This window comes from Physella acuta, unplaced genomic scaffold (genome assembly GCF_028476545.2).
Source record: "Physella acuta isolate Inbredline_101_S28 unplaced genomic scaffold, ASM2847654v3 ptg000716l, whole genome shotgun sequence".
In the NCBI taxonomy this organism is placed as follows: Eukaryota; Metazoa; Mollusca; class Gastropoda; family Physidae; genus Physella; species Physella acuta.
In genome coordinates, this window is record NW_026732234.1 from 612,752 (window position 1) to 635,517 (window position 22,766).

General features: G+C 36.8%; 1 protein-coding gene across 1 annotated transcript; it reads right to left on the reverse strand.

Moving 5' to 3' along the window:
- Positions 1-223: 223 nt before the first annotated feature.
- Positions 224-15,546, reverse strand: LOC131949821 (prolyl 4-hydroxylase subunit alpha-2-like). Its single transcript, XM_059311813.1, has 15 exons — positions 15,031-15,546; positions 14,182-14,321; positions 13,629-13,720; positions 13,265-13,376; positions 11,648-11,832; positions 11,217-11,268; positions 10,155-10,285; positions 9,592-9,756; positions 9,304-9,368; positions 8,609-8,744; positions 7,420-7,473; positions 5,929-5,997; positions 1,662-1,730; positions 1,007-1,103; positions 224-513 (listed from the first exon to the last, which is right to left on the reverse strand). Exons 1-15 carry the CDS (start codon positions 15,216-15,218, stop codon positions 374-376), a joined length of 1,695 nt encoding a protein of 564 aa, XP_059167796.1. The 5' UTR covers positions 15,219-15,546; the 3' UTR covers positions 224-373.
- Between the last annotated feature and the right edge of the window lie 7,220 nt (positions 15,547-22,766).

Here is a 22,766-nt window from a genome sequence, read left to right on the forward strand (position 1 = left end):
TTAAGCTTATTGTCATCAGTGGCGTAGCCCAAGCGTATAATCCAACTACTTACCATATCACAGAGACTGTTCCAAAAATACCACCCAGTACATATGGATCCCACCATACCTAGATTCAGCACCGTCTACTTCTAGCATCACTCCATCCACTACTCAGCTAAATAGTTTTTCACGTTTTTCAAGTTTGACAATAAACAACACATCGCGTTTTTTACAATTTTGTTTATTATCACCTTCATTTTATCTTAACAAAGTCAATAGTATGGAAGTTTAACAAATCAACATAGAATCTAATCAACACGAACACAGCACGGACAAGTTGGCAATATTTATATTTTTAAATAACATGTATTACATAATTTCAAGGGCAGAGTTATCGCGCCATCTTCTTTTTTCTCTTTGGCTTGTAGCCCCTCCTCATCTCAGGGTCAATGTCCAGCTGGGTCGCGTTCTTCTTTAGGCCGCACCTTCGTGTGAACGAGTTGCCCTTGGTCAACACCCACTTGTTGATGACTGAAACAAACGGGGCTGTGGTAATGTAACACCAGTATGGGGATACCTAAGGGGCGCAGCTACACGTCAATGCAATTAGGCAACCCCCTGTATTGTTCTATTTAAAAAAGAACTAGGGGACATAACCACAAGCTAAGTTTTCTCGTATATATATAATATATATATATATATATATATATATATATATATATATATATATATATATATATATATATATATATGTATACATATATATGTATGTATGTATATATATATGTATATATATATATATATATATATATATATATATATATATATATATATATATATATATATATATATATATATATTAAAAAATTAGGCCAATGCTGTTGAATTTCAATACTTTTCTCCATCAAACGTCAATGATTACGAGTTCGACCACTACGGACAATCCTGGTAACAACACAACAATAACCCTGGTTTCCCCTAGTGTAAGGCGAACAACTCAGTAGCCTTTTGAACCAAGACTTACTCCACTTCTCCCCCACCAAAACGGGGCAGCCAGCGTGCAGGGTCAAGTCGTCCACGCTGCCGTCAGGTTTGAAGGTGTACCAGAACACAGCACTTCTCTGTAGACGAAAAAAAAGCTTCATGCGTAATAAAAAACATCGTTAAAATAAAAACATTCACCTGTAATTTTTACCTAGGCCCCCCGAAACCGTGTACATTTGGGATTGTTTTATAATTGATGTGCCAGATATTGGTTTAACCCAAAAGAGAATGTTTTGATCAACGATTGAAATAAAGTTCTTCAGTTTGTGACCTTAAGCAGACGTGTTGTGGACCCATCAGAAGAGGGTGGGAGACTAAGGGACGTCTAAAGCGCGAGAACATCGGATAAATAGTCTTGCGCCCTACTGTTTGATTACCAACTGAGGCGTAATTTCAGATGTGTTTCGACATCAAGAAATATCACATCGCCATTGGGGGGGGGGGGGGGGGGGGGAGAGGGGAAGAAATGTTTTCTTAAAAAAAAACAACCACGAAATGTTCTTAACATTTGAAAGCATTAAGCATTGCCATAAGTAGCATATGTAGAAAGGAAACAAACAAACAAACCGTATTCTGGGCTGGACAGCAAGCCAACTATGACTTAGCATGACAGGACAACACAAACTAGGACTTACTTTGACAGGCGAGACAACGAGGTCAGCACGCGGAAATGCCGTAGACCCGCCCCTTTCTACGTCCGTCAACTGAAAATATTCAAATTTATTTTGAGCAATCGTGCATACATTTCTAGCAATTTCCAATTTTTAAATTATTTTTCTAAACAAATGGTGCAGTTTTGCGGTTAATTCTAAAAGTTTCCAAGATGTTTCCCATTTAGCATAAGTCGATTCAAAACACATAGCTGGTCGCTGAAGGACACATGCGCCTACGTGAAACAGTGGCAGCAGCTGATCTACAAAAATAACCACCTCAAAATGTTTTGTGCATTCAGAATTTAAAAAAAAAATGCTTACACACACTAGTTATATACATACACAGACGATTTATTTCCCCACTCTACTCGTTAGACATTGTAGGCCCCAAAGCCAGACCCCCCCCCCCTCGAAAATGACTTCACATCTTAGGCTACAACCTCCCCTCAAAATATTTTTTTAAACATCGATTTCTTTCAAAAACACATATTAAGCAATTTCTATTTCATATACAAAAAAACAGTTTTCAAAAAAGCGAAATAACGGCTACAAATCAGTTTCTAGCATTACTTTAAAAGATAGAAAAATGTGATGCCGTACTATCTTAACCCAACCCCCCCCCCCCCCCGCCTCTCTGAACACATCGTCACATAATTACGGACCACCCTACGAGTGGACGTCGTTTATAGACGAGCCCTTCAAGGTTTGCAAAAGTAATTTGCTATTCTGACTCATTCTTTCATTCCCATCGATTTATATAGGCCTGCACACAGCAGCGTCACAAGGGGGGGGGGGGGGGGTGGGGGGGGGGGGGGTTTGGATGGATAATAAAATAGTAGGGAAGTGGGGGTGACACCAAAATCGAAAATACAAAACCGTTGTGACACCATTAGTTAGTCACCGCACTGGGTGAGACCCGTGACACCACTGCCAGCATACAGACCTGATATCAAACATCTAATTTTATATTTCTAAAACCTACAATATTAAAAATAGATAATTCGTAATTTAAGGTTGCAGATGCCATACAGTTCTGTATTTGAAATAGATTTGAAAACATTTGTTAATAGGACACAATATACAATCCCTTGCACCCATCTCTAATCTAAACCCAAATCTGCTTCCCACCCCTTCTCTCCATTCACCCATCACATTCCACTATTAATATATTTATCAACCGATTTGGACGTGTAAAGCAATACACAGTAAACACTGCCTCTCTGTTTACTTTCTGCTAGGCAGAACTGTAAAAATGTGAATGTAATTTTTTAGTCCTACGTTCCCGTGTTTGGTAACAGATTTATAGATTAGGCAAAACGTTTGTACTCATGAATTTGCATACACTGAGGTTGTTTGTTAGCATCTGGTCTAGGCAATGACGTCATAAGATCGATTTATATATATATATATATATATATATATATATATATATATATATATATATATATATATATATATATATATATATATATATATATATATATATATATATATATATATATATATATATAGGTTAGGGTGTCATCAGCCTCTCTTTGATTGAAGATGTGTAAACTTTTAATAAGTAAGACCAACATTTAAGAAAACATACACAACACCAACATTCACAACACCAACATTCACAACACCAACATTCACAACATCAACATTCACAACACCAACATTCACAACACCAACATTCACAACACCAACATTCACAACATCAACATTCACAACACCAACATTCACAACACCAACATTCACAACACCAGCATTCACAACACCAACATTCACAACACCAACAGTCACAACACCAACATTCACAACACCAACATTCACAACATCAACATTCACAACACAACACCAACATCGTGACATGGCTTTACTCCTTGTGGAACATAGGGCCTCAACCATAACCTTCCACAACACCAACATCCACTACACCAACATCGCCAACATTAACAACACCAATACCCATTATACCAACAACCTTCATACCCCGGCACCCAATATTCATAATGACAACGGTAACACCAACATCACCAACAGCGCTCACAACAGCAGCACCCCCATCAACAATATGTCACCAAAACACAAAAACCCACCACAGGAGAAAAAGAAATTCCACACGTACGCTAAGAAGGATTAAGATGATAAGTTAATCATGGCTTACTGGATTTGAATTTCTACATCCCTCGCGGAGAATAATACGGTTTTATAAGTTCATATGTGGTAGTGGTTGGACAAAAAAACTGCTTGTGAGTATCGAATTTGGGCGCATTCGTTTTGTAAAAATCGAAATGCAAACCATTAAACTGACGAAGTATTGGATTTCTTTTTTTAACAGTAAAACATAAAAGCGAAGAAACTCCAGCCAACATACAAAACAGCCAGCTGTCACGTTTGGCATTTTTTTAGTGTGGTTGTGGTAACTAGACTTGGCGAAACACGTTCGCTTTGAGAGGCGGCTCTACGTGTCTGTGTTAGCTTTGTTAAAGCTGCCAGATCAAACCTTCTGAAACTGCAGCCTAAAAAGTGGTCCTTCGGTATTTATTTATATCTTAGGGTCACTACTTTCTTGGGGAAACAAAAAAAATAAACCGAGAGTGTTCTCCGCTAAACTTTCTCGAATATTCTTATATAAAACAACAGGGGATGGGAACTCGGGCTATAGACATGATTTTTAATCCATTTTAAATACTTAAAGTTTTAAAAATAGAATAAAACCTCGTAGACAAAAGAATTGAAAACCAAGTGAACGCCAAATAAAAAATGCATAATAGTGCGCAATATTATTAGTACTTTAAAAATTAACATTAGTTTTTGGAGAAATCGGAAGTAGCGTAAATTACCCCTTCCGGTCAATGGAAATTACTCAAAATTTAACAGAAGGTAGAGAATTAGATCTTTTACTTACATGTTAAATTTCATTTATCTAACTGAAATATTCTTATATAAAACAACAGGGGATGGGAACTCGGGCTATAGACATGATTTTTAATCCATTTTAAACACTTAAAGTTTTAAAAATAGAATAAAACCTCGTAGACAAATTAATTGCACACCAAGTGAACGCCAAATAAAAATTGCATACTAGTGCGCAATATTATTAGTACTTTAAAAATTTACATTAGTTTTTTGAGAAATCGGAAGTAGCGTAAATTAGTACTTCCGGGCAACGGAAATTACTCAAAATTTAATAGAAGGTAGAGAATTAAATCTTTTACTTACATGTGAAATTTCATTTATCTGTGTGAAATAATACTCAAGTTATAGGCTTTTGAAAAATTCAAAGTAGAAAAAGTACCACTTCCGGTTATCGGAAATCGCTCAAAAGTTGACACGGCTCTACGATTTTGATAAAATACTTATATATGAAATTTCATCAACCTAGCTGTAACGGTGCTCAAGTTATCGTGTTTACACACGGACAGACACACACACACAGACACACAGACATACGGACAGAGTTGCAAAGCCCAGTTTTTCAGACTGGATTACGCACAAAACCTCTTAATTTTGATACATCTGGATTGATAATTTTTGCCCGATTAAAATAAGTCCTCTATACTTCGGATGTGATGAAGGACTGAGGTGTAATACGGTGAAAATTGTTAAAATTTCAAGTGATTTTTGTGCACGATTACAATACTTTCTCTATACTTCGTATATACGAGAAAGTAAAAAATGAAGGATACGAAATTAAAATGAATAAATAATGAAATGTATACACAGAAACAATTTTTAGATTATTTTTTTTTAATTCTAATTTTTGCGTTTCATTGAGTTCATTGTAGCATATTGTTCATAGAGAAAAGGCCACTTTGTCGCTGACAGGACAAACAAATTACATGATCTCTAATAGCTTGGGGTTGGCGTCACTCCCCATGGAAGGGGGGGGGGGTCTTTTTGTGACAACGTAATTGGTGATGAGAAGTGCGCCTTTTGTTGAAGATGAATTACGTTGGATGAAGTTTACGAGACAGCGTATTGTATATCTTAAAATATATTGTTTATAATTTGTCAGTATTACGGAGCCTGAAGTTAACTTTTTTTGTGTGTGAATAGACGGGGGTGTCGGGTTATCTGGACTTTTGTGACGCTCAGGGTTAGGGGGTAGAAGTAAACATAAGCTAAAATTGCGCGACTTCATTTACAACCGTTCTCCAAGGACCATATTATTCAAGCAGCTGTTTTAAGCTTAATACTGAAATACTTACAAATACAAATTACTTCAATAGCCTACGTTTAAAAGTACTGAACTACTTACATAAATTAAAAATGTCGCCATTCTGTTTCCAGAATAATCGAGAATTCTTGAGGTATCCGTCGTTCTGCTCTACAATTTGGGAAAAAAAATACAGAAATAAATTTAATCTCAAATGTGGTCCAGAATTATGGGGGGGGGGGGGAGATAACTGGTTAGTACAGTATGGTTGGGAGATAACTGGTTACTGTGGTTAGTACAGTATGGTTGGGAGATAACTGGTTACTGTGGTTAGTACAGTATGGTTGGGAGATAACTGGTTACTGTGGTTAGTACAGTATGGTTGGGAGAGAACTGGTTAGTACAGTATGGTTGGGAGAGAACTGGTTAGTACAGTATGGTTGGGAGATAACTGGTTACTGTGGTTAGTACAGTATGGTTGGGAGAGAACTTGTTACTGTGGTTAGTACAGTATGGTTGGGAGATAACTGGTTACTGTGGTTAGTACAGTATGGTTGGGAGAGAACTGGTTAGTACAGTATGGTTGGGAGAGAACTGGTTAGTACAGTATGGTTGGGAGAGAACTGGTTAGTACAGTAGGGTTGGGAGATAACTGGTTACTGTGGTTAGTACAGTAAGGTTGGGAGAGAACTGGTTACTGTGGTTAGTACAGTATGGTTGGGAGAGAACTGGTTAGTACGGTGTGGTTGGGAGAGAACTGGTTAATACAGTATGGTTGGGAGATAACTGGTTACTGTGGTTAGTACAGTATGGTTGGGAGAGAACTGGGTAGTACAGTATGGTTGGGAGAGAACTGGTTAGTACGGTGTGGTTGGGAGAGAATTGGTTAATACGGTATGGTTGGGAGAGAACTGGTTAATACAGTATGGTTGGGAGAGAACTGGTTAATACAGTATGGTTGGGAGAGAACTGGTTAATGCAGTATGATTTAGTATTATAGTGAGAAAACTCGTTAACCTAACATCATTTAGTATGACAGGGAGACAAGTGGTCAAAGCAGCAAGGTTTAGTATTATGGGTCAGTTGTATAGATAGACAATTGGTAAATTCAAACAGTAACATAAGTGGGAGAAGAAATAGCTAACTGGTTTCGCCAGAATACTAAGATTAATGAACAGATGGCATAACGATAAAAGGCTGTAGGCACAAAAACAAAGCTACGGCTGGCTGATTTATTAGCAAGATATTGTGGGTGACAGAAGTTGCAAGATATTGTGGGTGACTAGCAAGGTATTGTGGGCGACAAAAGTGGCAAGGTATTGTGGGTGACGAAAGCAGCAAGATATTGTGGGTGACTAGCAAGATATTGTGGATGACCACCTTTTTTCTCCGCCCTCCCCAGCCCCATGTTACAGGAATTGGAGCTTTGTAGCCTTAACTTGTAGCCCAACTTAAGTTTGTTTACATGTTTGTATATATTTTTTTCTTTTTCTGTCTGTTCCGTTACACGAATGCATCTGCACTATATATAGAACTATAAAATAAGTATTGTAAATTGTATGTCACCAATTCATGCCTCCATTCTCGCTTTACCTCGTAGTGATCCATGTGTATAGAATAATGGCCGCCAAGTCCATAGTTGACGACCTGAGGCAAAAAGAGAATAGTGTTTTAAGTTGTAAGGTGCTCTCAGATAAACTGTATAAGCATTTAAAGTAAATTAAGTAGTTAGTTGTAATTGTGATGATGTAAAAAAAATAATTAAACAACAAAATACGCAATGTGTGAAAGATTAGTGCTGAAAAATTTAAAATTTTCAGGTATACGATAGCCCTGCGAACTGCCTGATTTTTCGATAACTTTTGAGTTCTACTGTTTGCACATTAAAAAAAAAAGAAATCTAGATAAAGTACTTATGTATTAAGAAAGCGGATGTAGCTTAAATGTTATACATTTTAAACTACCAATGGGCTTTGTTATTTGCTCATAGTGCACACCTGGCCTTTTTACTCGGTACAATCATAGTGTACACCTGGCCTATTTACTCAGTACAATCAATACGGGATCAGTTAGATTTCTTAAATGCTGTAAGAACCAGGTACAGAGACCTGGTGTTGCATTTTGGGACGGTTGTAGTAGAGTAGTTCTATAAATGTTGTAATAATGTATCGAGTTAAAAGATATCAGGATATCGTATTATAACAATCTGAAAACCTTTAACATTGCTGTGCGAATACTACACTTAAGCTCCTTTTCACAGTTTTTTCTACTATCCACAACCACCCAACCCCTACCCATAACCATCTTACCCTCTAACCCCCTACCCACAACCACCGAACCCACAAGTATCTTACCCACAACCCCCTACCCATAACCATCTTACCCTCTAACCTCAAGCATCCTACCCACAACCACCTCAACAATAGCCACCCCCGAAACCATCTACCCATAACCAACCCACCCACACCCCCTACCCACAACCACCCCACACCGGCTACCCACAAAAAACCACCCTCACACCCTACCCACAACCACCCCCACACCCTCTACCCACAATCAACGCACCCACACCCCCTACCCACAACCGCCCCCACACCCCCTACCCACAACCGCCCCCACACCCCCTACCCACAACCACCCCCACACCGGCTACCCACAAATAAACCTCCCACACCCCTACCCGCAACCACCCCCACACCCCCTACCCACAACCGCCCCCCACACCCCTACCCCCTACCCACTACCCACAACCACCCATGGGACGTTAACATTTTCCACCTACTTGTAACGGTTCTGCTGCACTTTGATGGTCTCCATGGAAACCTTTATCGTTAATTTTTGTTTCTAATTTGGTCAACAAGTTGATCCTCTTGGAAATAAATTTGGCAACTTTCGATTCTCTGTCTTCAATGAATGCTCTGTTTAATTTGAATACAATTATTTTTCAAGCGTTAGCTATTTTGCAAGTCAAACAGCGATACTTAAGTAGCTGGAAATATGACTTTTTGTCATGGACTCCTCGTCTAAAGCTTGTGAGCTAAATATAGTAATTTCAACGTGTTCTTTTATGTAAAGACACCTGTGGCTTTAGCTTCATTTTTGAGGGTATATAATATATAGGTACTTATAAATACACCACACACACATACATACACACATGCACACATACACGCAATCGATCTGGTAATTTAATTTTCATTATTAAGAAGTAATCAATTACATATAACAAAAAATGAATTAATTGTAATAAATAAAAAAACTAGTTTCTACTTTTATATTTTGTTAAATTATTTCGGTATGATATGTAGGGGAGGGGGCACTCATTAGATCTGCATATGGGCATGGGTGATGAAGTAAGCTTCCTCCTATGTCATAAGTAAATGCGGTGGTTATATCCACCGTCGAGATTGAGCGCAAGTGTTATAGTTGCGCCGCTGACCTATTGTTAGCCCATTAAAGATGGTAACTAGAGCTCACATGTGGCTGGTACGAACTGCTGAAATAAGGTGCCCAGAACTGCCAACAATACCACCACGAAACATCTGAAAAAATATTTTTGTCAATTTTATTTTAAGATTATTTTACTTGTACATTTATTTCAAATTTATTCACCAATTATAATTTTTTATGTTCCTGCGAATTCTTTCGACCAGCTAAAATAATGTTCATATACGATTAAATGAGAATCGTCTCTTACCACACCATTCTGTCTTCCAATTCAGACCCCCCCACCCCCCCCCCCCCCCACACACACACGGTTCTTACTTTCGATATCGCTTCCTGTTTAATGGCGTCTGCTTCTCTGTTGCTGATGACCTCGTAGAAAAGACTGACGTACGGCAAGTTGGAGACGATTTCTTCGTTAAACCGGAAGTAGGGCAAGTAAACAGACACGTATCGGCACTTAAGGCGGGGGTCACCTGCGAATTTCTGGGAGAACCAAACAAATCTTTACATTATCAGTTGCCAGAATTACAGTGCTACTTTAAATCAGGGAAAGAATAAACTACAATCGTCAATGACATATTCAACGTAAGCTATTTTACCTCGTAACCCACTGCCATCCCCAATTCCTCGAAATGTGACTTTGAATCCATCCCATTAGCAATTGCTTCTTACGTTTTCATCCCCTACAGGACTAAAGAATATTTTCTGTGGCACATATCTTGAAAACGCTCTATTGTACCCCATCCTCGCAATATCCCATCACCCCTAATCCATGCACATGACGTGATTTATAGACCCCCCCCATCTTTGGTTTTGAAAACTGCAATAACGGATACAGAAATTTATCACAGATAAGTAAGACGTTGAATATAAGAGCTTACTCCAACAGTTTTACTCTGGAGCGAACAAAGTCGATAAAAATCCTTCAGGTCTTTGCTGGTGTTGTCGGACTCCACCCTCGGGACGTTCTGCAGCTCCTGCCCAAAGGAGTAGACGTCCCCAAAGGCGTGATCTGTAGGCGAGAGACACGCAAGGGACAAGCTTAGGATTACATGTCGCCTTTCTTTGGACATTTATTGGACGATTGGTAGTACGTAGAAGGGCAATGTCACTCTCGCACCTTTCGGATATCTCGGCACGGTGACCTCCAGGCCTCGCTGTTACTGGTATGTTCCAATGACGTAAAAACGTAGCCTCTGTAGTGTCACACACACATACACACACACAGACACACATATTTGCGTATACAGAGGCTTCAGCATTGGCAAAGCTCAGTTACTCGGCGAAACTTAGTAGCCACAACCACACACACACACACACACACACACAAACACACAAACACACACATATATATATATATATATATATATATATATATATATATATATATATATATATATATATATATATATATATATATATATATATATATATATATATATAAGATATATATATATATATAAGATATATATATATATATATATATATATGTATATATATATATATATATATATATATATATATATATATATATATATATATATATATATACATATATATATATATATATATATATATATATATATATATATATGTATGTATATAATTTTATTACGTACATGCATAACTATATCAATATAAATATATCTTTATATATCGAATACACGTACATACATAAAAATATATGTGGATACATTTTGATATATGAATGGTTTTAAATGTATTTGTGCGTACGTGTAACTGTAAGCTCATGATACTACTCCAGGAGATACTTATGTTGAAACATGTTGCTGAGCAGATTAAATGCATATGTTTTGACGTCAGCCCCGTGAACAAAAAATACATCCTTAGCCGTTGCTAAATTCCCTGACTTATTTTAATCCAACGATTCTAAAACCGTTCACGTGGAAGGGGACAAAACACGCGTGAAATGTTAGAGTTACCTGCCGGTGTCAGAGTCCTGTAGAGTTCTCTCGCTCTCTCGATCTCCCCGACCTGTCACAAAATGTAATGCAAATAATCTTAACAAAAATGCCTGCCATTGTTTGCAATGAAAACAACTAAATTAAAAAAAATTGTATTCGATACAATTGAGAAATGACTTAAGCCCCAAGATTGACGTTTATTGACCTCTACAAATCTTATATATGTTGCACGGTTGTCAATTTCAATCAATCATTGTATAAAGTGAAGTCTGGGCAGGTACAAATTATGATAACTTGGCCAATGTAATGACTAATAACTAGTTCCATGCTAAAACTTAAAAAATATAGAAAGTTGAAATGATAAGAAACAAATAGCTATTAATTTTTTCTAATAACCTTCCAATAAAACACTGAGTTAGTGTGAGGCTTTCAATAAAAGCGTGACTCACTCGGAGCAATGTCCTCCCCAGTAAACCCCTGATCCATGCCTCTGGGGCCGGGTCGTCTTTGGGAGCCTCACCGCCCACCTGGCCAAAGTTCGTGGGCACCTGGACATTAGGGTCGGGTTTTCTTTCTTTCTTCTTCAGCTCTAAAGCAATAGTCAGCCACTTCTCTCCCATGTGGTATTTACCGACTGGATCAGATTTTATTTTCATACCAGATTATCATTTTACACGACAGATGTAAGCCTATACACAATCACTTACGATCAAACTGCAATGTTTACATTAATCAATAAACAAATCTAGACCTAACATTCAGTTTTCAACATAACTAAATCAAATTGTAATACGTTATTTATTTTTCTAAATTCATTATTTTATTAAAGAAACATTATGTCATTACGTTCTTTAAAGCACGCTATCAAGCCAGTCGTTATTTTACATTTCTTTATTTTGTTGGTTTCATAACTCTAATGGCCTTTGTGGAAAAAAAAACAACCTTTAAGGTGGGGAGGAGGGGGGAATAACTACCTTAACTACCGCACTGGTTGACACCTAGTGATTCCAGGTCAAGTTTCTGATTTAATAATGCATTCAACAGCCATTACCATAAGCTAATACTTGATTCGCTAAAATTTGATACATACAGTGCACATGAGTGGATATATATATATATATATATATATATATATATATATATATATATATATATATATATATATATATATATATAAATAAATATAAATAAATAAATAAATAAATATATATATATATATATATATATATATATATATATATATATATATATATATATATATATATATATATATATATATATATATATATATATATATATATATCTGTATGTGTGTATGTGTGTATGTGTGTGACTAGATAGTGGCTGGTGTAGCCAAAGACTGACGTTTATAATAAACATGCATTGAATAGAGGGAAGTCCAAGTCTAGCGGATATTTCTCACCCCGTCGCAAGAACATCGGAGCTAATAACACACAGCTGGGCACAAAAAGCTGGCCACAAAAATCTGGCAATCTAGTGCTGGCCACATATATATGGCCACAAAAAAAAAAACTGGCCACCCACAGCTAACCCTGGCTGTACAAAGCAGGTCAAGCAGGGCTAGCTACACACAGCTAATCACCCTGTTTACCTTGAACAGGTTTTATAAACTCTGCTTCACCTTCCAATAAAAACAACCACCTGTTGTGTTGACGCTGTTCAAGTGGGCGTTACCTCTCGCCTCGCTCCGTAGATTGCCGAGGTATTGAACGTTAGTCACGTGACGATCGAAGCTAATTCTCGACTGCTTGATGCGAAAACAAGCCTATCGATAACATCTGTTACTTTTTGAAACGTGCGAAATGCCACAGCCAAATCAATGAATGCCGATACAACTTTATTTCTTTCTTTGATTTAAAAAAAAATCTCAAACTGTTACTTTGTCAAGTCAATCAATCATCAACACTTGCCGTGTATTCAGCTTTGTTACACGGTTAGACAGTGAAACTATTTTTAAACTCTATTCAAGAAAAAACTTTCAAAAAAAATATATAAGTGCGAATTAAGTAAGGAAATTGCTAAAAATAACATCGGATTTTTCTTACTTTCAAAAGCTCTTTTCCCTACGAAGTAACAATCGGTGGAGTTGAGTGCTGGGCCCTTGTATTTAAGGTAGTTTCCCTTGATCATGTCTTCAGGGTTGAGTGTAAAAACTTCCTGAAATAAAAGACCTTAACCCTAAACTTAACCACAGCCGTAATGCAATACGTCAATCTAAAATGTACAGATATTCTCATAAAAAATAGGAAAATAAAATTTTTTAAAAATATATTAAAGGTAATATTTAGATCTACCTAAGTTGAAATCCGACTTTCTCGAAACTGTTAACGTATAACATTGCTTTCTATCTTTTTTTTAAAAAAAAATTCTCTTTGCTGTTTTAGCTAGGAGAGTGACGTCATACAGTACCTGAAGTCGCAGAAGTGACGCCTGGGCGCCACTCACGTCTTCGTCGTCTGCTATCTCTGCCATGGCCGTTAGAGCATTGGGTTTACCTGAAGCTGTCCAACGAGTAATGGTGACAACATTGTCAGTATTAGAACACAATTTTTGGTTGGTCAAAACTACAGTATCGTATCGCGGTTCTTCTTATCAGGAACATTGTTAGGGTCATGGTTAGGTTTATGGTTCAATTCTGGAGTAATTCCAAAATTAGACTAAAGCCTACAGTTAAAATTAGGGATAGTGTAAGGGTTAGTGTGGGGGATAGTACTATGGCAACGGTTATGGTCAAAATGAGATTTAAAAAAAAAAAACAACAACATGTCTTTAGTGTGAAATTAGCTGTAACTAAAACTGAATTTTGTTTAAATTATAAAAACCAAGATTCTTAACACCAATAAGAAACAACACCTAGCATTGGGTAGTCCCGATACTTGCTGGGTTGCAATAGTGCAATAGTCTAGTATTAACTTTCTGCTTTAAGAGAGCCTTATATGTATCTATATATAACTAGGCCTACCTATCACGGCCTGTCTCAACGGCTGGTAGCTCATGGCGTATTCCTGTATAATGTAATAGGCCCCATTTGGGTGGTTCAGCCTCTCCAGCTCTTGTGTTAGATTCCGCCCCTGGATCTCTTCTATTCTTCGCTTATAAAAACTTGAATATAAATACAGCTGCGTCAAACATTTTTGGTAGTTTTATTCTTGTACAGATAATAGTGAGTTTGTACAGTTAATAGTGAGTCGTGTTTAGTGTAGAGACGTGAAGATGAGTAAATATTACGAATAGCTGCAGCCACACTAATCACTAATTAAGCCACAAGTGGGTAGTTTTATCGCTTGTAGTAAGCCACATACACTATCATGGAATCCACACAGATGAAGTAATAAAACAAAATTAAATAAAACTTATCTGCTTTCTTTCATAAATGCCAGCTTATACCTACAGTAAAGTAAAACAGGTTTAAAACTGCAGCGACATAGGCTGAGAATATGGCTATATAGGCCACATATTGATAAGTCAATTCCAGACCAAAATGAAACAAAAATTTGTTTCGTACAGGAATTGATTACGATTGTGTTCCGGGGGAATAGCCTTCTATCTGTAGCGGACATTTTTAGTGCCAGAATAAAACTACCGATCCTTCAGTTCTCAAAGATAAATGAGAAGAATAGTGACTCAAAATTTATTGTAACACTCATACAAGGGGAGGCTAATAGGTCAAGACGATTCAAAATTTATTGTGACCCCGAGAGGTCAAAGGGATTAGAAGTTTATGGTAACCAAAATTTAATTTTATCTTGGTGCACTTAATTTCGATACCACCCCGTTGCTCTAAAAGTAAATTCAAACTAAAATCACGTACTTGTATAGGTCCCTGTGCTCTGGTGAGATCAATTCAGGCACCGCTGATTTGATTTTGTTTAAAATTTGAAGTTCGTTGATAACCATGTCCTTGATCCTAGCCATGGAGGTGAATACGTCACAGGAAACAAAAGAAACTCCTACTACACACAGCAGCAACATCATTTTGTTTTGTTTTTTATCCGCCATTTTAGTTATCTTTCAGAATTTATTTGAATTATAATACAATACTTTTCATAAAAGGAAAACCAAATTAACAAGATTTCTTTCACTTTTCTTTATCGAAGTACACAGCCACATCACAAAAACTCTACGGGCTGAATTCCCCCCTCGACAGAGTGACGCTATTGTCCCAAGTGCTTTCCTAACGAGCTGGATTAAAATTTTAATTCATTCAGAGTAAGGATTATCTTCTTAAAAACAAAAAAATTGTATCTTTATAGCTAAGTTCAAAGCGCTAGACTGTTGCTTTTTTTTCATGCTTATCGTCAGACCATAACCCAGGTTGGGGAACGCGCTGAGCAACGCATGCTTGGCTTCACACGGGACCCAGAACCCCGCGTTGGGAAGCGCGCAACGCCGCAGAGGTCGCCACGTAGGTGCGGGATATTGGTATACAGTGGCGAGGCTGCAAAATAGTTCAGAAAGGAATTTTTAAAATCATTTACATATATATATATATATATATATATATATATATATATATATATATATATATATATATATATATATATATATATATTTAATGCGATAAACCTACATACGATGTTACAGCGGAAATCGTGTACGCTTTTACAATTTAAAATTTAAAACGTAGTTTTAGAAAGTATTTTTTTCAACATTGTTTATGGTCAGTGGGTGTCTGTTGTTTTTAATGTAAAAGATTTTTATAGTGTCCGCCTTTGACTGCATCACATTTTTAAAACCTATGTAGAAAAAACACGTCATGTACATCTTTCTCCCTCCCGTTCTCTGTGTGTGTGTGTTTGTGTGTAAGGGTGAGTGTCTTGAGATGGGGGTGGTGTGTATGTGTGTGTGTGTGTGTGTTTGTGTGTGCATGAGTAAGCAACAGTCGAATTGCCATTTCAACCAAAACTACGAAAAAAATATCGTTCAATGAATCATGGGTTTGGAACAATGCTTCCTATGTTCTTATTTTAAAAATGTGTTGAGCTTGGTGTTTTTGTCATAAGCTTTGATCACAGCGCTTGAGCAATATTAGTCTCGCATTTTTACAAGCTTTTTTTTTTTAGTTCGCAACGTATGTTTGTTTGTTTGTGGGTTCGTGGCGAATCTTGTAACGTTATTTTGACCCACCTCTAATGCAGCGATTTCGTTCAAACTTTCCAGATACGTTCCACTTCGATTACAATACACGTCTATCTATTAAAAAATTAATTAGATATTTAATTAGTCTTTCAAAATTAATCAAATGATTTGAAACTAAGGGGGGGGGGTGTAGTAAGATTCAGAACTATCCTTCACTATATCAGCTTGATGATGTTTGTAAATTGTGGTCACGGTCGGCTGCATTCACGGGGCAGATAATCGATTTTTAGATATCGCGAGCTACTGGTGGTGTTTTGAAGCAAACATTTTTAGTCGTATCGACTTCATATATTTGGAATCCCTAAAAAGTAGAAAATAAAACAAACATAAAAGACATTACAGCAACAAGCTTTTAAATGCACTGATAATAAGAAAATAAAACTAACTTTCTTTGTTTAATACAAGCTTTATTCGCTTATGCGATCTTTACATATTTTAGCGACAAAAAGCTTTTTATTGAAGAGAGCAATTAGTTTTAATTAGTTTTATTTTCTTATTTTAGTGCATTTAAACGTTTGTTGCTATAAGGGATTTTTATGTTTGTTTTATTCTATGTCTAGGATACATTTTTACAAACTTCTAATTGATCGTCACAATAATGAACTTTAATGCGAAGATATAATTTTAAAAAGCTAGCTTTTATATTCATGGACCTCTGTGAAAAATACTGCGTTTAGTGCCTCTTTTATTTTCTGCTGAAATTTTACAAAAAATAAATAAATAAATAAAATCATTAGACCAGAATAGAACGAGCGTTAGTTATTTTAAACTCTTATTTGAACTCTAAGAAGAGCGAGGTCGACACTAAATGTGGCCACCGGGCATACAATGTCTATATATAATTTTTTGTGTTCAAACTGTATAATACTCTGCACTGCCATGAATGCAAGCCCTGTCTAAACTTTGAAAGTGATAATAATTTCTTGATAGCATTCGTTTATCTTTAAAGAACAGCTTGCCCTGACAGTAGGGTCATCGTGATCGTATACCGCAGAGTTGCACTTTTCAAAAGTATATATATATATATATATATATATATATATATATATATATATATATATATATATATATATATATATATATATATATATATATATATATATACATATATATATATATATATATACATATATATATACATATATATATATATATATATATATATATATATATATATATATATATATATATATATATATATATATATATATGGAGGGGTGGTGGATTATCATGACTTGATACATTCTGTGATTTCCTTAAACCGTCCTGTTGATGGTACGGCATGGTTGGATGGTTGAGCGCTCGACTGCTAACCCGAAAAACTCAAGTTCGGTTCGAATCTCAACCCGGATTCTTGTATGCAAGATATCCCACAGTCCAACCAGCAGTGATGAGTAGGCCTACCTGACTCACGTTAAACAGATTAAAAAAGTAAAAAAAAACCATGACCTCTACTTTATATGTCCCGTCCTATTGATGGTTAGGTCTGTAAGGGGAACTTACCTCACTTTACATAATTATCCTGTTGCTTTAAGTTCGGATTTAGCGCAGACCTCAACCTCGTCTTCTTCTCCGCTGTACAACAGTCATCACAAAATATGGGTTGACCAGGCCCGGTGCCAACATACAATCACCCCATACACTGTAACAACTCAGTGAACCATATGTCATGTGCTGTAGCCCTAAATAGACAACTCTAGGATACGTTGATCGTAGATGAACATTTTACTCTATTAGATAACCTATTTTAGTGTAATAACAGAAAACATGAAACAAATATTTTATTTCTGAAACAAACTGCTGTGATTTTTTAAAATGCTGGTTCAGAAACAAAACATACACCAGTCAGAACTTGGTAACAATGTTTCTTGTCAAAAACGTGAGTGATATTAAAATTCAAGCAGAAAAATATAAGCCGCGTAAATGTAGCTTAAGTTATAGATTCTGTGATGACCTCGTCCGCTTTGCACTGAAGAATCTATCAATCAATACGAACAAGACACAGCGTTCTATTGAAGACTGTTGAAATGTGTGTTAGGATCAATATTGATTTCCATGTAATAAAAGAGACAGTTTCGGATGGTATAGAATTATGAATATTTATATTACTACAATAAGAGGATAAAAAAACGCATATTAATATCCTTTTTGGTTGTCAATCATGAATATCTGAGTCTTGCACAGTTGGTGTTTTCTACGTCTAGAAAAATCAGTAGCTTAACTGTTGTGAAAGTTTAGTGCAGAAAAAGCATCATTATCGAACAGTCCCTTGAGTGGCAATCCCCCTTATACATGACTTTTGTTGACTTTGAAAAGGCGTTTGACAGTGTGAATAGAGATGCTATCTGGAAGTTAATGAGCCACTATGGAATACCCAAAAAATGTATATCTATCACACAGAAACTATATGAAGACTCCACCAGTCAGGTAATACACAAGGGAAAACTAACAAAACCATTCACGTGACGACGGGAGTAAGACAGGGATGTATGCTATCGCCAATGATATTCTTGATGGTAATCGATTGGATCATGCTGAAAACTACAAAAAAACGACACAGGAATCCAGTGGAGTTTCACCAAAAGGCTGGAGGATCTTGATTTTGCCGATGACATCTGCCTACTATCTCACAAGCATCAACATACGCAAGCCAAACTAAATCGGCTGTCTCCAAAGTTGGACTAAAATCAATAAAAATAAAACATAGGTCATCAAAATCAATCAGCCAGGACCTGCCCATACAGCTAAATGGAGAAGATTTACGTGAAACAAACACATTCACATATCTGGGAAGCGTGATCAATAAGGACGGGGGAGCAGACGAGGACATAAAATGTTGTATCAACAAGGCTAGATGGGCCTTCAACTCACTGCGCCCGATGTGGAGGTCCACGGCCCTGTCGCTCCGGAGCAAAATTGGGATTTTCAACTCAAATGTCAAAGCAGTGCTGCTCTATGGCTCGGACACTTGGAGGGTCACGAAGACAAATACTGATAAGCTACAGGCATTCGTAAACAAATGCTTACGACATATACTTAAAATGGCCAGACAAAATATCAAAGACCTGTGGCGAACTTTAAAGCAACAGCCAATAGAGACATGTGTCAAGGCCCGAAAATGGGGATGGATCGGACACACATTAAGAAAGGAAAAAGAAAACATCGCAAGGCATACTTTATACTGGAATCCCCAGGGGAAAAAGGAGGGTGGGCCGGCCAAGGAAGACATGGAGAAGAACGGTTGAAGAAGAGGCTAAAGCAGCTGGGCACACATGGGCACAGATAAAGGGGGCAGCCCAAAACCGAGTCCGATGGAGATGTGTGGTTGCAGCCCTTTACTCCCCAGGGGCCACATAGGAATGATGATGACCAGAAAGTAAAAGAATATTGTAAACAACGGAGACAACTACTCAGCCATTAAAGATAAGTACAATGGGATCAGCCAAGTTGGTGAATGAATTAAAAAAAACAAAGAAAAATTTATTTACCATGTTTTGACTGCCCCCCTCCCTCTTAAAGACCCATGTTGTGACCCTGAGTTGTGAAATTTAATTGTTTTAGACTAGCCTATACACGACGCATTCAGCTAAAGCAGTTGCTGGAAGCGCGTCTAAAGAAGATGATGTACTACCCGGACGTCCGCCTGGAGAAGATCGTGTAGCTCATTTAGTATTTTAATTATTTAATTATAATCAGGAGTTTAAAGTTTAATTACATATTAATAGTATAAAATAATAAACATAGGAAATATAGAGGAGCTGAAAAGATTAAAAAAAAATAATATATACGAAATATTTCCTAAGAGAAATAAAAAAAAAAAACAACCGCATATCGTGGTTCTAATCATCTTAAAAAAGGAAAAGGTTCACAAGAAAATATTTTTTCGTCTTTACATTCATTAAATACTTTTATATTAGTATTGTTTTTAATAAGCTTGTATCTTAATCCTTTTACACACTACTCAGCAATTAATACAAGTAAATAGAAATTTCCGGCCTAAAATAAGAAAAGATCAAATTGTAATATATTTTCTGTTGTCATAACCCATACTATCGCAAGTCCTCAAATTAAACCGCAAAAATTCGAGAAACATTTCAGTAAACATCTTTAGAGCAGTGAAATTTAATCAATTTAAGGATATATATATATATATATATATATATATATATATATATATATATATATATATATATATACATATATATATATATACATATACATATATATACATGTATATATATATATATATATGTATATATATATATATATATATATATATATATATATATATATATATATATATACATATACATATACATATATATATATATATATATATATATATATATATATATATATATATATATATATATATACATGTATATATATGTATATGTATATATATATATATATATGTATATATATATATATATATATATATATATATATATATATATATATATATATATATATATATATATATATATATATATATATATATAGCCTATGTACATGAAAGTATGTATTTTATGCATTACCACATCTTTCAACCATTTGCCATAACATTGAGGAGTTGGTGATAATACTCCTGGGGAGGAGGCCGTAGGTGATCATTGGCCGTGTGGGGACGGTGTGGTCGGTCAAGAGACCACAGGTCATCATTGGCCGTGTGGGGACGGTGTGGTCGGTCAAGAGACCACAGGTCATCATTGGCCGTGTGGGGACGGTGTGGTCGGTCAAGAGACCACAGGTCATCATTGGCCGTGTGGGGACGGTGTGGTCGGTCAAGAGACCACAGGTCATCATTGGCCGTGTGGGGACGGTGTGGTCGGTCAAGAGACCACAGGTCATCATTGGCCGTGTGGGGACGGTGTGGTCGGGCAGGAGATCGTATCATTGAAGGAAAACAACACCGTCATGGCAGCTACCAAATTGCGGGCAAGAACTACTCTCTGAAATTACAAGGTCCATTTCTTGTGTATTTTTAGCGCAATTTCCATTCTGGAGAATTGCGTTTATTAACGCGTCATTTCTGGGAATGGATGGATGAATGAATGAATGAATGAATGTATGGATGAATGTGTGTCCGGGCTTTAAGTCGTATCTCCTCCTCAACGAAGCAATATCGATGACTAGTTCCAAAAGCAATTATGTTAAGCAAGTTACGAGAATAAGCATAGGCCATAAAAATTCCGGGTTTCTTTCATGTATTTCCCGGAAAAGCCAAAAAACCTCGAAAAAATGCAGTTTTTGGCCCATATCTCAGAAACCAGACAACTTAGCGACTTGAAACATGTACCAATAGATTCCTGCCATAATTTAGAACAATATTGCCGAAGAAAGTTTTCAAAAATATCCTCTCGTTTGGTCACAAATTTTAAAATTACAAAAACACCTACAAACCGATCGTTCTTCTAGCTTGAACGCATCCCAGCATTATACGTCAGAGCTATTTTTAGATAACATAAGGAAATTGCGCATAAATGTCACTAGACTTTTTTAATTAACTTGTTTTAGTAATTGTAGTCCCAGTTATACATACGCTGTCTCATTTCTGTGATATATCTGATTTATATGACCGAAATAACTTTCAAGATATCTCCAAGTTTCTCTGACGTCACTGGCGTGTTTGTAAAACAAAAACCAGGAAGGAAATACATTTCTCGGCCGTCCGCGCCTTGATAAGGAAACGACAAGATAAATATGGACATACTTTTACTTTGGCCTTAAGTTGGGGACCGTTGGAACTACCTCGGTGACAATTGAGTGAGTTCCCCTAGGTGTTGGTCCGACCCCAGACGCCTGACGAGGAATGTGTAGAGCCTGAGTGTGGTTTGACCTGTCAGGCAGCACGGTAGAACATCTCTTTGATAACTACAGACGACCTTGGCACCTCGACTGGTATCTTATCAAACAGAATAGTTAGTGCGGACTCGACTCCCAACCACTTCTACAACTGACCTCATCAGAGCACCAAGAAATAAGCTGAATACTGCACTACTGCGCCGGTGGTGAATAGGTTCCTTCGGAATTTGAGACCAAAACCATGATTTCAAGATCTGCGAGCAGAAAGCTTAAGTGCTTGACGTTTTCGGTGGTGCCGAAAGAGAATGTAGCCTTTGTTTGGGTTGGTGTCTCATGAATGTAAGCCAAACTTCGTGCGCCATAGCCAACTTATGTCAAACTAAAAACTCACTTTCTTCGGCGCCCTTCGAGCGACGAGCACTCGTATGATTGAACTCTATCTTGACTAGTCGTGATGGAGCTTAGGACAGGCCTAAGCCGAAATTTAATTATTGTTTTTAATATTTTAGCGCCTCCCAAATCCCAACCCTACGTCCTCGTCGTGGGAGGTGGTAGCAGGTGAAGTAGGGGATGGCTGGAAACAAACAAGTCTTTCTCCACTGA